Raw genomic sequence first — 17,503 nt, forward strand, 5'->3', positions numbered from 1 at the left:
GTCACGAACAGTTAAGTTTGGAGCCGTATAGATTTTAACCCATTCTTTCCCAAGAAGAGATTAAGAAAAGAAGACATTCAGTCGAGTGGCAGACCAGGCAGATGTTACACGTTTCTTCATACAAATGTCTCGAACCTCAACTTGTCATTACACAAATGATGGATCCACAGTTTACATCGTCTTTTCTTTTCAGGTGACTTGGTTGGGTCAGGAATTTAAAATAAAAAAACCCAACTTTTTTCACATCTCCCCTTCGCATTAGTGTAATTAAATGTAACTGCTTGAGAGAATTGCATCAACTATTTACAATGTATTCGTAAAATCTACCACAAGTGTGTATATCTTTCATGATAATCAAAACCGGAACAGATGTTGTGATGTCAAAATTATTGATTTTTGTGGTCTTGAATACAAAAGAGTTCCACATCATGGCAGCCTCTTTAGATAGCGGGAATTTCAATTTTTAATGTTTTCGAATTAGTACTGAAGCTTATCTAGGCCATATATCAACAGAATAGTATGACAATTCTTTATCATATAATTAATCCTATCATTTATCATGTAAAAAAAAATTGGGTTGCCTTTCCCTTTAAAGTTTCAGTCATGCCTTTTCACACCTTGTGACTTGCAAATATTTCTGCATATATCAGTAATGCCTCTGTTTAAAGCTGTTTTTGTGAACTGTGTCTTGTAGAGATGACGAGGTGGAAAATGAACCCCCACAGAAGCAGTCAAAGCAACAGAGCTCAGATGCAGGCATTAACGATGTGGAGGTACTATTCACATCAATTCATTTATGATATTTGCCTGAGAGTAAAATTTATCGATGATCAGATCAAAACTGTGATTGTCAACAACCATCCTCGTGTTTTTCTACACAAGTGCAGTGACCAACAATTTTGATTCGTATTAAACGCAATTCCTTATATCCAAAAAGTTCATAATGTGTTTTAAAACTACAGAGAATGAAAATCACTGTGCTGTAAGCATGAATTCATTATAAGTGTGTTCTCTGTAACCATGTTATAGTGTATGTGTTTGTTATTTTTATTTATTTTGGAAGTAATGTTGTTTATGACATACCATTCTTCTTTTTATGCGACATACACCCATCAGAAACCCTTGCATACATTAAATTTTTACCATGATTACTGTGAGAATTTAGAAATTTATTTATGATTTGCATGCATGTACAGTACATGAAGTTTTTTTGAAAATTAGAACACAGAACTGCATGGTTTGCACGAGATGTACATGTAACTGTCATTTGATTTTTTAGTAAAAAAAATATTTTTTCTTCAATATTCCTTTACATTGTATATTTACATTTTTGTTTACACTTAAAGAGTTTGCTCTCAATGCAATCAGCCAAGGAAAGAGTAAGCAAGCAAGTTAATGAGGAAATTCAGGAGTTACTATCACAACCTACTGCAAAGGTACAAATGTTCATACCAAGTTAATTGTCAATGAAAAATGAAAAACGTTTAAGAAAGGATTTTTTTTTAATCTGTCATGGGAATGTTTTCCATATATAATGATAATATCTATTGGTGTTTTGAAAACTCATAATGTATTTCTCGTTTTAGGAGCAAATATTAGTGACAAGATTTAAATCTCAGGGAGGTATGTTGATTATGATTATAATGGTTGAAAATTGAAAATCACCTGTTTTTAGCTCACCTGAGATGAAAGCTCAAGTGAGCTATTCTGATCGCCTGTTGTCCATTGTCTGTCGGTCTTTCTGTAAACTTTTTACATTTTCGACTTCTTCTCCAGAACCACTGCACCAATTTCAAATAAACTTGGCCAAAAGCATCCTTGGGTGAAGGGCTTTAAAGTTTGTTCAAATGAAGGGCCATCAAAGAGGACAATCACAAAAATAGGATGGGGTCATTTAAAAATTTTCTTCTCAAGAACCATTTTAAGCCCAGAAGAGCTGAAATTTACATGAAAGCTTTTTTACATAGTGCAGATTCAAGTTTGTTCAAATCATGGCCCCTGGGGGTTGGATGGGACCACAATAGGGGATCAAAGTTTTACATACAAATATATAAGAAAAATCTTTAAAAATCTTCTCAAGAACCACTGAGTAAGAAAAGCTGATATTTACGTGAAAGCTTTCTGACATAGTGTAGATTCGTTAAAATCATGCCCCCCGGGGGTAGGATGGGGCCACAAGGGGGGATCAAAGTTTTACATACAAATATATAGGGACAATCTTTAAAAATCTTCTTCTCAAGAACCACTGAGCCAGAAAAGCTGTGATTTACATGAAAGCTTCCTGACATATTGCAGATTCAAGTTTGTTCAAGTTATGCCCCCCCCCCCCTCCCCCTCTGGGGGTCGGATTGGGTCTCAAGGGGGGATCAAATACAAACAAATATATAGGGAAAATCTTTAAAAATCTTCTTCTCAAGAACCACTGATCAAAGTTTTGCATACAAATATATAGGGAAAATGTTTAAAAATCTTCTTCTCAAGAACCACTGAGCCAGAAAAGCTGATATTTACATGAAAGCTTTCTGACATAGTGCAGATTCAAGTTTGTTCAAATGATGGTCCCCGGGGGTAGGATGGGGCCACAATAGGGGATCAAAGTTTTACATACAAATATATAGGGAATATCTTTTAAAATCTTCTTCTCAAGAACCACTGAGCCAGAAAAGCTGATATTTACATGAAAGCTTTCTGACATAGTGCAGATTCAAGTTTGCTCAAATGATGGCCCCCAGGAGTAGGATGGGGCCACAAGGGGGGATCAAAGTTTTGCATACAAATATATAGGGAAAATCTTCTTCTCAAGAACCGCTGAACCAGAAAAGCTGATATTTACATGAAAGCTTTCTGACATATTGCAGATTCAAGTTTGTTCAAATGATGGCCCCCGGGGGTAGGATGGGGCCAAACTATACAAATATAGGGAAAATCTTTAAAAATCTTCTTCTCAAGAACCATTGGGCCAAAGAAGTTGACATTTACATGAAAGCTTTCTGATATAGTGTAGATTCAAGTTTGCAAAACCATGGCCTCCAGGAGTAGGTTGGGGCCATAATAGGGACTAAGGTTTTACATGCAAATATATATGGAAAGTCTTCAGATATGGGCCAAGGTGACTCAGGTGAGCAATGTTGCTCATAGGCCTCTTGTTCATAGAACTTTTTATGCAAGTTTGCCTTGTGAAATTTCCCCTTTGTTCAATGCTTTTGCATATATTTTAGCTTACTTGAGCTAAAAGCTCAAGTGAGCTTTTCTGATCACCTGTTGTCTGTCGTCTGTCTGTCTGTAATCTTTTCACATTTTTTACTTCTTCTCCAAACACTGGGACATTTTCCATCAAACTTAGCAAAAAGCATCCTTGGGTGAAGGGTATTCATGTTTGTTCAAATGAAGGGCAACACCTTTCTTTAAGGGGAAATAATAGTGAAATAGCAAAAATACACTGACAAATTTCAAAAATCTTCTTCTCCAGAACCACTGAACCAATTTTAATCAAACTTTGTACAAATCATTCATGGATGAAGGGGATTCAAGTTTGTTCAAATGAACAGCCATACCCCTTTCAAAGGAAAGATTAATCACAAAAATCTGGGGGAGTCATTTGAATATTATCTCTTCTCAACTACTGGGCCAGAAAAGTTGAAATTTACAGGGAAAGCTTCCTGACGTAGTTCAGAGTTCAAGTTTGTTAAAATCATGGCCCCTGGGGTTAAGGTGGGGTCACAATAGGGGTTCAAAGTTTTACATACAAATATATAGGGAAAATCTTAATATGCATTAAAGTTATCAAAATCAATATAGCTAATTTTCACATAGTTTGGGATGTCAATCAATGTTTACCATGCATTATGAGTGAGTGACTGTTTGAAAGACAACTTGATCAGTTTGTCATAATGTATTCCAGTCTGGTGGAGTTGTGAGTTAATTTTAAAGAACATAGAGTAATTTAAGATACTTTAAATACAATGACTTAATTTTTGGCTACCGCGGTATTTTAATTTCCATGAAACAATAATGTTATGAATATGGGACACTTGAAGTCCACTGATATTAAAGTCCGCAGAGTTTGAAAGACCATAAACATGGCAATTATTTCTACCATGCTGAAAAAATATATCTTCAGTATTTTCCATGTTCAAAGCCACTACATCAGCTTTGTCATTTTTATTGATTTACAGGTGTTCAGTTATTTGTTTGCTTGTTTGTTTACAGGTGTTCAGTTATTTCTTTGCTTGCTTGTATAACGGGTACAGGTGTTTAGTTATCTGTTTGTTTGTTTACAGGTGTTTAGTTATCTGTTTGTTTGTTTACAGGTGTTCAGTTGTCTGTTTGCTTGTTTGTATACTGTGTCCAGGTGTACAGTTATATGTTTGTTTACAGGTGTACAGTTATATGTTTGTTTACAGGTGTACAGTTATATGTTTGTTTACAGGTGTACAGTTATTTGTTTGTTTACAGGTGTACAGTTATTTGTTTGCTTGTTTGTTTACAGGTGTTCAGTTGTCTGCTCGTTTGTTAACAGGTGTTCAGTTATCTGATTGCTCGTTTGTATACCACGTCCAGGTGTACAGTTATATGTTTGTTTACAGGTGTACAGTTATCTGATTGCTCGTTTGTATACCACGTCCAGGTGTACAGTTATATGTTTGTTTACAGGTGTACAGATATTTGTTTGCTTGTTTGTATACCGGTACAGGTGTACAGTTATATGTTTGCTCATTTGTTTACAGGTGTACAGTTACAAGAATTCTGTCAGTTTGGAACCAAAGAAGAATGCCAGAAGTTAAATGAATCCAAAGAAAAATGTGAAAGACTCCACTTCCGAAAGATCATACATAAACATACCGATGGTAAATTCATCCATTTTATGTTGTGCTCAAACTTATCTTTATTAGTATGAAATCATATAATACAGAAATGTACTGATGGTAAACGTTGTCACAGATGAATTCATTATTTTATGTTATACTCAAACATATCTTTATGAGTAAGAAATCAGAATCCCAACTTAATAAATTTAAAATGACAGCAGAATTTTTAGCGAAGATTTAATTTTGGCATTATTGAGAAGGGTGTTAAAAATTGCTAAAATTGAATATTGCCAATAATTTATTCCATATCATAGGTAAAAGTTATCTTTCTCGGAATTATAAAGTCACTCAAATTAGCTCTCGCTAAATATATATACCCATTTTTATGGGAAAACTGCTAGATTTGTGTCTCACTAAAAATTCCACTTAATATATGGTATACTGGGGAGTAGTAGAAGCCAAGAACTACAATTTTACTATTTTTTCTGTTTGCAGAATCTCTTACTATTTTTTCTGTTTGCAGAATCTCTTGGAGATTGTTCATTTCTCAATACCTGTTTCCATATGGACACATGCAAGGTTTGTTTCATAACACAGACCATCATTATATTCCTTGTCATGGTAAATCTAACTACTTCGCAGGATAGTGTAATGGATTAATGTGTTGAATGGGTTTGAATCTAGCAGGACTTTTGATTATTATATTTTCATGTTACATGTACTTTCTACTAAAACTGCATTTTTCAATAAGTAAGATAGATTTGAAACTTTTCAATTTCAAAATATTATTGTACACATCCTCCACATTCTATTAATAACTGTTGTCTCTGGTGTGTTAATCCTCAGTGTTTATAAAGACTGAGCAGTAAATTGATTGACATTTCTTAGAAGTTTACATAAGCCCAGTGTTAGCAGTATGTAAATGTGTGCTGTGTTTACATAAGCCCAGTGTTAGCAGTATGTAAATGTGTGCTGTGTTTACATAAGCCCAGTGTTAGCAGTATGTAAATGTGTACTGTGTTTACATAAGCCCAGTGTTAGCAGTATGTAAATGTGTGCTGTGTTTACATAAGCCCAGTGTTAGCAGTATGTAAATGTGTGCTGTGTTTACATAAGCCCAGTGTTAGCAGTATGTAAATGTGTGCTGTGTTTACATAAGCCCAGTGTTAGCAGTATGTAAATGTGTACTGTGTTTACATAAGCCCAGTGTTAGCAGTATGTAAATGTGTGCTGTGTTTACATAAGCCCAGTGTTAGCAGTATGTAAATGTGTGCTGTGTTTACATAAGCCCAGTGTTAGCAGTATGTAAATGTGTGCTGTGTTTACATAAGCCCAGTGTTAGCAGTATGTAAATGTGGGCTGTGTTTACATAAGCCCAGTGTTAGCAGTATGTAAATGTGTGCTGTGTTTACATAAACCCTGTGTTAGCAGTATGTAAATGTGTGCTGTGTTTACATAAGCCCAGTGTTAGCAGTATGTAAATGTGTGCTGTGTTTACATAAGCCCAGTGTTAGCAGTATGTAAATGTGTGCTGTGTTTACATAAGCCCAGTGTTAGCAGTATGTAAATGTGTGCTGTGTTTACATAAACCCTGTGTTAGCAGTATGTACAGTGTAAATGTGTGCTGTGTGGGATTTGTTATGGTGTTATGCCATGTTTTTGTGTTGACGAGATTCCCAGCTCTGTTACATCTCTTTCAGTATGTCCATTATGAAATAGATTATCCTGCTAAAAATGAAACGGAGGGAATGAAAAAAGAGTTAATGTTGGCGAAGTATGTCCTTGACAAAAGTAACGATGGAGACGTCCACATGTTTCCTCCACAGGTAACTGGAACAGCGATCTGTTGCCTGGCCCCTGGATCATGAAACATCGTAAGCTTAAGTCAAAATCTGAATATTGCAATGAAATGATTAAGAAGACAACCATGCCAAATAAAAATTGATATTCTGTATTGCTTTATCAAATTTCTAGTGTCTGTAAATATAAAAGTCTCAGTCCAAAAACAATGAACATCTTACAGGTGATTGAAAGTTTGACTTAAGTCTGATTTTGCTACATGATCTTGGGACCTGGATCTTTAACACGATTAAATAAACTTGTACATTATTTTTATGCCCCCCAGAATCAAATATTCGGGGGCATATAGCTTTTGGCCTGTCTGTCTGTGACAAAAAACTTTAACCTTGGTCATATCTTTTACACCATAAGAGATAATTTAAAAGCGTTCATATTTGATATGTGTATTTCTTGTGGCAAGACCTTTCCATTGACACCAAAGTGTTTGACCTAGTGACCTTAACAATGACCTCTGATGTTCTACTTTGTTGTAATCTGGGGGCATCATTGTTTCACAAACACATCTTTTCTTAATTGCACAAAAGAAGAGGTTGGTGCAAGGACATTCTGAAAAGTAAACCTTTGTATTGACAGTGGATTCAGTGTGACCTACGACATTTCGATATGTCCACCCTCGGAAAGTGTGCGGTAGTCATGGCAGACCCTCCTTGGGACATTCACATGGAACTTCCCTATGGAACCATGCAGGACGATGAAATGAGGAAACTGGATGTTCCAGTTCTTCAAGATGATGGTTTCATTTTCCTCTGGGTTACTGGAAGGTATTCACGTACACAATATAGTTTATTAGCTTACTGGAAAATGTTCACATACACAATATAGATATTAGCTTACTGGAAGGTATTCACACACAATATAGATAGTAGCTTATCGGAAGGTATTCACATACACAATATAGATATTAGCTTACTTGAAGGTATTCACATACACAATATAGATATTAGCCTACTAGAAGGTATTCACACACAATATACAGTAGATATTAGCTTACTGGAAGGTATTCACACACAATATAGATATTAGCTTACTGGAAGGTATTCACATACAGAATATAGATGTTAGCTTACTGGAAAGTATTCACATACAGAATATAGATATTCGCTTACCGGAAGGTATTCACATACACAATATAGATATTAACTTACTGGAAGGTATTCACACACAATATAGATATTAGCTTACTGGAAGGTATTCACACACAATATAGATATTAGCTTACTGGAAGGTATTCACATACAGAATATAGATGTTAGCTTACTGGAAGGTATTCACATACAGAATATAGATATTAGCTTACTGGAAGGTATTCACATACACAATATAGATATTAGCTTACTGGAAGATGTTCACATACAGAATATAGATATTAGCTTACTGAAAGGTATTCACATACAATGTCGATATTAGCTTACTGGAAGGTATTCACATACACAATATAGATATTAGCTTACTGAAAGGTATTCACATAGTACGCAATACAGTTTAGATATTAGCTAGGTATGTTGGAATATTGAGATATACAGAACATTATCAATGATTAGAAGTAAACTTACACAATTTGCACTATTGTCTTTTATCTACATGTGTTGGTAGCTTCCTAGTTTTACTCTCTGGCTACAATGCAACACCTATAAAGTCATATTTTTTGTAAAGTAAAACTTTTTCCTTCATCATAATTATTATCCCCATAACAAAGATTTTTGGGAGGTTTTTTGTGTGTTTGAACATTAAGAGATTTCTCTTTTCACCTGAAGTCACTGTACACAGACTTGTGAACACTGTACATAGACTTGTGAACACTGTACATAGACTTGTGAATACTGTACTCAGACTTGTGAATACTGTACATAGACTTGTGAATACTGTACACAGACTTGTGAATACTGTACACAGACTTGTGAACACTATACACAGACTTGTGAACACTGTACATAGACTTGTGAATACTATACACAGACTTGTGAACACTGTACATAGACTTGTGAACACTGTACATAGACTTGTGAACACTGTACATAGACTTGTGAACACTATACACAGACTTGTGAACACTGTACATAGACTTGTGAACACTGTACACAGACTTGTGAATACTGTACACAGACTTGTGAACACTGTGTATAGACTTGTGAACACTGTACATAGACTTGTGAACACTGTACATAGACTTGTGAATACTGTACATAGACTTGTGAACACTGTGTATAGACTTGTGAACACTGTACATAGACTTGTGAATACTGTACATAGACTTGTGAACACTGTACATAGACTTGTGAATACTGTACACAGACTTGTGAATACTGTACACAGACTTGTGAACACTGTACATAGACTTGTGAACACTGTACATAGACTTGTGAACACTGTACATAGACTTGTGAACACTGTACACAGACTTGTGAATACTATACACGGACTTGTGAACACTGTACATAGACTTGTGAACACTGTACACAGACTTGTGAACACTGTACATAGACTTGTGAACACTGTACATAGACTTGGGAATACTGTACATAGACTTGTGAACACTGTACATAGACTTGTGAATACTGTACACAGACTTGTGAATACTGTTCATAAACTTGTGAACACTGTACACAGACTTGTGAATACTGTTCATAAACTTGTGAACACTGTACATAGACTTGTGAACACTATACATAGACTTGTGAACACTATACACAGACTTGTGAACACTGTACATAGACTTGTGAATACTATACATAGACTTGTGAACACTGTATATAGACTTGTGAACACTATACATAGACTTGTGAACACTATATACAGACTTGTGAACACTGTACACAGACTTGTGAACACTGTACATAGACTTGTGAACACTGTGTATAGACTTGTGAATACTGTACACAGACTTGTGAACACTGTACATAGACTTGTGAACACTGTACACAGACTTGTGAATACTATACATAGACTTGTGAACACTGTACATAGACTTGTGAACACTGTACATAGACTTGTGAACACTGTACACAGACTTGTGAATACTGTGTATAGACTTGTGAACACTGTACATAGACTTGTGAACACTGTACACAGACTTGTGAACACTGTACATAGACTTGTGAACACTGTACACAGACTTGTGAATACTGTGTATTGACTTGTGAACACTGTACACAGACTACACTGTACACAGACTTGTGAACACTGTACATAGACTTGTGAACACTGTACACAGACTTGTGAACACTGTACATAGACTTGTGAACACTGTACATAGACTTGTGAACACTGTACACAGACTTGTGAATACTGTGTATAGACTTGTGAACACTGTACATAGACTTGTGAACACTGTACATAGACTTGTGAACACTGTACACAGACTTGTGAATACTGTGTATAGACTTGTGAACACTGTACATAGACTTGTGAACACTGTACACAGACTTGTGAACACTGTACATAGACTTGTGAACACTGTACATAGACTTGTGAATACTGTACACAGACTTGTGAACACTGTACATAGACTTGTGAATACTGTACACAGACTTGTGAACACTGTACATAGACTTGTGAACACTATATAGAGACTTGTGAACACTGTACATAGACTTGTGAATACTGTACATAGACTTGTGAACACTGTACATAGACTTGTGAACACTGTACACAGACTTGTGAACACTGTACACAGACTTGTGAATACTGTGTATAGACTTGTTAACACTGTACATAGACTTGTGAACACTGTACATAGACTTGTGAACACTGTACATAGACTTGTGAATACTGTACACAGACTTGTGAACACTGTACATAGACTTGTGAATACTGTACACAGACTTGTGAACACTATACATAGACTTGTGAACACTATACATAGACTTGTGAACACTATATACAGACTTGTGAACACTGTACATAGACTTGTGAACACTGTACATAGACTTGTGAACACTGTACATAGACTTGTGAACACTGTACATAGACTTGTGTCTCCCCCTGTTCTATGTGTCCTGTCCTGATTAAAGATTTTTAAAGTACTGAAACTTTGAATTTGTTTAACGAGAAAATCTTCATGCACGTACCTTTAGAAAGACAGTCAATGGGTAAATTTTCTGTTGATGTACCTTTAGAAAGGCAGTCGATGGGTAAATTTTCTGTTGATGTACCTTTAGAAAGGCAGTCAGTGGGTAAATTGTCTGTTGATGTATCTTTAGAAAGGCAGTCGATGGGTAAATTTTCTGTTGATGTACATTTAGAAAGGCAGTCAGTGGGTAAATTTTCTGTTGATGTACCTTTAGAAAGGCAGTCGATGGGTAAATTTTCTGTTGATGTATCCTTAGAAAGACAGTCAGTGGGTAAATTGTCTGTTGATGTACCTTTAGAAAGGCAGTCAATGGGTAAATTTTCTGTTGATGTACCTTTAGAAAGGCAGTCAATGGTTAAATTTTCTGTTGATGGTAGTACCTTTAGAAAGGCAGTCGATGGGTAAATTTTCTGTTGATGTACCTTTAGAAAGGTAGTCAGTGGGTAAATTTTCTGTTGATGTACCTTTCGAAAGGCAGTCGATGGGTAAATTTTCTGTTGGGTTTCAGGAAGTAGGGAGTAGATCGATTTTCTAACCTGTTAAAGCGATATTCACTATAATTAAACTCTCTGAAGATGAAGATTTCACTATTAATACATTTCCTGTTTACGTGTATGTATTTTAGTTAATGAATCCAAAGGTAATGTGGAATGTAATTTCCTCGTCCTATTCAGTTGTGACCTGTCAGAATCTCTGTTTCAGAGCTATGGAGTTAGGCAGAGAATGTCTAGATCTATGGGGGTAAGTCAGCTTTTCCTGAACAAGAAGGTAAACTTGTGGTGAATACATGTTCCTTGTATATAGAAACCAGTATATGATATCAGATAATTCATTAAATAAATTATATTTGATTCTATTTAAGTCCCATTATATAAATTGTGTTTTATTTGTGGGTTTGTTTAATTGAAGATATTAATAGCTTAATCATTTTGAGATTGATGCAGGATGACAAAACGTGAAAATTCTGAAAGTGAAAGCTGACAGAGTTTACATGAAACTCCAGATTTCGTGTTGTTTAGGTACAAACACATTGATTGATAGTATCTTGTTTAATGTCTCGCTTGAGAATTTTTCACTCATATGGAGCCATCACCAAGGCTGATGAAGAGCTTCAAATTTAGGCCTTTGCTCGTACTTACAGCCATCTAGCAGTGAGAGTTCTTTAACGTGCCACACTTACTGTGACACGGAACATCCATTTTTAAGGTCATCTGTATTGATGAGCTGATTTTGTGTTGTTTAGGTACAAGCGTATTGATGAACTGATTTTGTGTTGTTTAGGTACAAACGATTGATGAGCTGATTTTATGTTGTTTAGGTACAAGCGTATTGATGAACTGATTTTGTGTTGTTTAGGTACAAGCGTATTGATGAGCTGATTTGGGTGAAAACAAACCAGCTGCAGAGAATCATACGTACCGGCCGAACGGGTCACTGGCTGAATCACGGCAAAGAACACTGTCTGGTATGTCATTAAATCACGACAAACGTCCTGACAAAGAATACCGATATTTCATTAAATCACGACAAACGTCCTGACAAAGAATACCGATATTTCATTAAATCACGACAAACGTCCTGACAAAGAACACTGATATTTCATTAAATCACGACAAATGTCCTGACAAAGAACACTGATATGTCATTAAATCACGACAAACGTCCTGACAAAGAACACTGATATTTCATTAAATCAAGACAAAAGGAGATATCTGCTAGCTCTAGCACAGTGTAAATAGTTGCAATTATTATAGTACAATGTGTGTCTGTGGGAGTACATCTATTCAAGTTTGACTTCACCAGTAATTTTCCTTGGCTGTTTCCCAATGTATTATTTTGGTCTTCATTATGTATGTTTTAGCTGCAATAATGTAGCACTCTCCGATTGGGGGGGGGGGGGTGGGGGGGGGGGGGGGGGGGGGGGGGGATCCAAAAAACGTCAGAATAAAAAAAAATCTGAGAGGACTACATTATTGCTGCAATGTATGTTTGTGTATCTGCAGTTGTGCTATATTAAAAAAATTGGATTTGTTTTCTTTCAGGTTGGTGTGAAAGGGAATCCAAAGGGAGCTAATCGAGGACTTGATTGTGATGTTTTAGTTGCAGAGGTGAAATGCAAATTCATGTTTATTTTTATATATTGAATTAATAGACATTATATTTTATTTGATTGATTTAGAAATTAATAATTGGATCTTGTATTGAATCAATACAGATATAGGCTTCATTTCTATTTCTTCATGAGAGTTAAGTGAGTGAGAAATATCAAAACATGGAATTGGCCATGATAGGTACTGTTGCCATGGATTTAGCTATGATAGGTACTGTTGCCATGGAATACGCAACTTCCGAGGTATCAGCTCTTCTGTGAATGAGGTACATTCAGTGTTTTGTTGAATGCTTGGGTGGGTACAAGATAAATACATATACTACAGATTAGCTATGTAAATACGGATAAAAGTAATGAAAGTGTAAATTTTGTTATACACCCCCCCCCCCCCCCCCCCCGGAATGAAGTTGTGGGGGATATATAGGAATCACTTTGTCTGTCTGTCTCCAGATTCGTGTTTGGGCCATAACTCCCCTGTTCTTTGACATTGGCATACCATATTTGGCACACAGGTGGATCACCATGAGACGATGTGTCATGTACCTTCATGACCTCTATTTGACCTTGACCCTTAGGTCAAAATTAAAGGTTTTTTACAATGGATTTGTGTTCGGGCCATAACTTCTTTGTTCTTTGACATAGGCATACCATATTTGACACATGAGTGTATCACCATGAGACGATGTGTCATGTACCTTCATGACCCCCATATTACCTTGACCTCAAGGTCAAAATCAAAGGTTTTTACAATGGATTTGTTTCAGGGCCATAACTTCTTTGTTATTTGACATAGGCATACCATATTTGACACGAGTGTATCACCATAAGACAATGTGTCATGTACCTTCATGACCTCCATATAACCTTGACATCAAGGTCAAAATTAAAGGTTTTTACAATGGATTCGTGTCTGGGCCATGGCTTCTTTGTTCTTTGACATAGGCATACCATATTTGACACATGAGTGTATCACCATGAGACGATGTGTCATGTACCTTCATTACCTCTATATGACCTTGAACTTTGACCTCAAGGTCAAAATTGCTTATAGAGTTTTGACATAGTCATACTATAAGACATGGGTGTATCACCATGAGACTATGTGTGATGTACATTCATGACCTCTTTATGACCTTGACCTTTGATCTCAAGATCAAAATTATAGGTTTATGCCATGGATTTGTGTTCGGACTATATCTTCCATTTTCTTCTACAAAGGCATACCTTATTTTGACACTCAGGAAAGAGGTAATTTATACCTATTAACAACACCCTTTGGGAGATTGGGGTAAGCGGGGGATATTCTTAGTGAGCATTGCTCACAGTACATCTTGATTATATCAGCCGATGATATACATTAAACTGACCATATCAAGAATAATATTTGAATTTAATGGCCTACATTAAATTAAATATGAAATTATTTTTTATTTCCTCTTCTGTACAAGTGATATTTTAATCAAAGAAGAAAAGTGATTATCGATTTTTGTTTGAGCTATTTTATTATTTAATACCAATAAACTTACTAATATTGTGTGTCCCTGCAGTTTGGGTGGTTGTTTGATGTCTGATAATCGGCCTTTAGGCAATATATGAAGACAGCGATAAGCATTTGTACCACCGCGTGTGGACGATAGTATGTTGTACGTAAGAGTTCCACAAAGGGAAAGAACTATTGGGCAACTCGGAAATTGCGTATTAGCTATGATAGGTACTGTTGTCTTTGAATTGGCTATGATAGGTACTGTTGCCATGGAATTGGCCATGATAGGTACTGTTGCCATGGAATTGGCTTTGAAAGGTACTGTTGCCATGGAATTGTCCATGATAGGTACTGTTGCCATGGAATTGGCTATGATGGGTACTGTTGCCATGGAATTGGTTGTGATAGGTACTGTTGCCATGGAATTGGCTGTGAAAGGTACTGTTGCCATGGAATTGGCCATGATAGGTACTGTTGCCATGGAATTGGCTATGATAGGTACTGTTGCCATAGAATTGGCTATGATAGTACTGTTGCCAAGAAATTGGCTGTGAAAGGTACTGTTGCCATGAAATTGGCTGTGAAAGGTACTGTTGCCATGGAATTGACTGTGAAAGGTACTGTTGCCATGGAATTGGCTGTGAAAGGTACTGTTGCCATGGAATTGGCTATGATGGGTACTGTTGCCATGGAATTGGCTATGATAGTACTGTTGCGATGGAATTGGCTATGATAGGTACTGTTGCCAGAGACATTCATGTTTCACATCTTGTTTGAAATACACATAATATGTCCACCAATCAGAATCACTTTATCGTCAATCCAATGAATTGTAATTGATAGATGCATGTACCTTCCATGTGAAAACTCGGTTTAGTTAGCTCAATTTGTTCACTGTCATCATTCTGTACTTTTCTCTTTTTCATCTTTGAAACCACTGAGCCAATTTTAATCAAATTTGGGTTAGCAACCCACAGATCACAAGTTCAAATCTGCCAGAATTTTTTGTTCATATTCATTGAGATAAATTTTTGAAAATCATGTTTTTTTCCCTCCAAAATTGCATTTGTACTCATTACATATCATCATTTTTCTCATATTTATGCATGTAAGATACAGATATCCTATGAGGGACGGGTAGGGGAGATGATAACAGAATGCTTGTTCTAGTTGTAAGTTAGTCTGGTCCCCTACCCACAATTCCATTCTCTCTACTTTGAGTTTGGAAAACTTCAGTCAGCATTAGAATCATTTTCATGTGTAATTGCTTTCTTTCCGTCTGCTTTTTTTTTTAAGCTCACCTGAGCTTTTCTGATCAAAATTTGTTTGTTATCTGTCAGCGTCGTTGACGTAAATTTTTCACATTTTTATCTTCTTCTCCAGAACCACTGGGTCCATTTCAATCAAACTGGGTACAAAGCATCCTTGCCTTGGGTGAAGGGCTTTCAAGATTGTTCAAAGGAAGGGTCATACCCCTTTCAAAGGGAAGATAATCGCAAAAATAGGGTGGGGTCAGTTATAAATCTTTTTAAGAACCACTAGGCCAGAAGAGCTGAGATTTACTTGAAAGCTTTCTGACATTGTACAAATTCAAGTTTGTTCAAATCATGGCCCCTGGGGGTAGGATGGGACCACAATAGGGGATCAAAGTTTTACATGCAAATATATAGGGAAAATCTTCTTAAGAAACCACTGGACTAGGAAAGTACCAATTTACATGAAAGCTTTCAGACATAGTTTGTTGAAATCATGGTCCCCAGGGGTAAGATGGGGCCACAATAGGGGATCAAAGTTTTACATACAAAAATATAGGGAAAATCATTAAAATCTTCTTAAGAACCACTGGACCAGGAAAGTAGAAATTTACATGAAAGCATCCTGACATTGTGCAGATTCAAGATTGTTCAAATCATGGCCCCCAGGGTTAGGAAGGGGCCACAATAGGGATCAAAGTTTTACATACAAATATATCTTTAAAAATCGATCTTCTCGAGAACCACTGGATTAGGAAACAGCATATTTATAGAAAAGCTTCCTGACATAGTGCAGATTCAAGTTTGTTCAAATTATGGCCCCTTAGGGGTAGGATGGGGCCACAATAGGGGATCAAAATTTTACATACTGATATGTAGAGAATTTTTTAAAAATTTTTTCTCAAGAACCATTGGGCCAAAGAAGTTTATTATTTACATGAAAGCTTCCTGACAGTGCAGATTCAAGTTTGTAAAAATCATTGTCTTGGGGGGGGGGGGGGGGGGGGCCACAATAGGGACCAAAGTTTTATATGCAAATATATATAGAAAATCTTTAGGTATGGGCCAAGGTGACTCGGGTGAGTGATGTGGCCCACTTATTCTTGGGGACATAAATTCCCTGTATTTACTTGTTTTTAAATGTTTTATGAATAAGGAAATATGCTAAAAGGATGTTGTTTCAAGTTTGTCAAACCATAACCCATGGCTGTCCAGAAAGGAATCACAATGGAGACCCATATACATAAATCTGTATGATATAAATGCCCCTGAATCAATGTTTGTAGATAAACTTTGTCACAATTTAAAACAGGTGAGGGCTACCAGTCATAAACCAGATGAAGTTTATGGTATCATAGAAAGATTGTCTCCAGGAACCAGAAAAGTGGAGTTATTTGGCCGTCCCCATAATGTCCAACCAAACTGGTGAGACTTATAACTGGATGGATAATTTTCTGTTTGCTATTTTCATCTAGCCTAAATCTGTATGCAGTAAAGTATCTATTATCTTGTTTTACACATGTACTTTCTATCTTAATGGTGGCTTCAAATTCAATGATAGATATCAAACATACACAGTTTGATAAATCACATCTGTTTTCCTAATTTGGAATGTTTCTTTCAGGATTACTCTTGGCAACCAGGTGGAAGGAGTTAGATTAAAAGACCCAGACATTGTGAGCAGGTTCAAAGAAAAGTACCCTGATGGAAACTGCTTGGAGCCACCCAAGGCAAAAACTTGATCCTCAGATGCTGAAGAAAAAACGTCGTGGGTCAATGGCATAACTTGTGCCCATTTCATTCTTAAGTGAAGGGGCATCGATGAAAACACAGACAATTGATTACATGGATTTGTCACAGAATGAATATTGTAAACATTTCAGAATGACATGCAATAAATGTACATGTAAACTGTGTAAA

At 36.3% G+C, this 17,503-nt stretch overlaps 1 protein-coding gene across 2 annotated transcripts in view; it reads left to right on the forward strand.

Moving 5' to 3' along the window:
* The window catches only part of LOC125672672 (N6-adenosine-methyltransferase subunit METTL3-like), a 28,126-nt gene extending 10,623 nt beyond the window's left edge, over nucleotides 1-17,503 (forward strand). For both annotated transcript variants that reach the window (XM_048908883.2, XM_048908877.2), the window contains exons 5-16: nucleotides 695-773; nucleotides 1,347-1,436; nucleotides 1,587-1,623; nucleotides 4,728-4,847; nucleotides 5,332-5,387; nucleotides 6,509-6,634; nucleotides 7,242-7,429; nucleotides 11,440-11,478; nucleotides 12,094-12,202; nucleotides 12,780-12,845; nucleotides 16,896-17,008; nucleotides 17,208-17,503. In XM_048908883.2, the coding sequence (XP_048764840.1) occupies nucleotides 695-773; nucleotides 1,347-1,436; nucleotides 1,587-1,623; nucleotides 4,728-4,847; nucleotides 5,332-5,387; nucleotides 6,509-6,634; nucleotides 7,242-7,429; nucleotides 11,440-11,478; nucleotides 12,094-12,202; nucleotides 12,780-12,845; nucleotides 16,896-17,008; nucleotides 17,208-17,325 (1,141 nt within the window). In that variant the 3' untranslated portion in view covers nucleotides 17,326-17,503. The remainder of the gene's footprint in view (nucleotides 1-694; nucleotides 774-1,346; nucleotides 1,437-1,586; nucleotides 1,624-4,727; nucleotides 4,848-5,331; nucleotides 5,388-6,508; nucleotides 6,635-7,241; nucleotides 7,430-11,439; nucleotides 11,479-12,093; nucleotides 12,203-12,779; nucleotides 12,846-16,895; nucleotides 17,009-17,207) is intronic.

The sequence above is a fragment of the Ostrea edulis genome, chromosome 1 (genome assembly GCF_947568905.1).
Source record: "Ostrea edulis chromosome 1, xbOstEdul1.1, whole genome shotgun sequence".
In the NCBI taxonomy this organism is placed as follows: domain Eukaryota; kingdom Metazoa; phylum Mollusca; class Bivalvia; order Ostreida; family Ostreidae; genus Ostrea; species Ostrea edulis.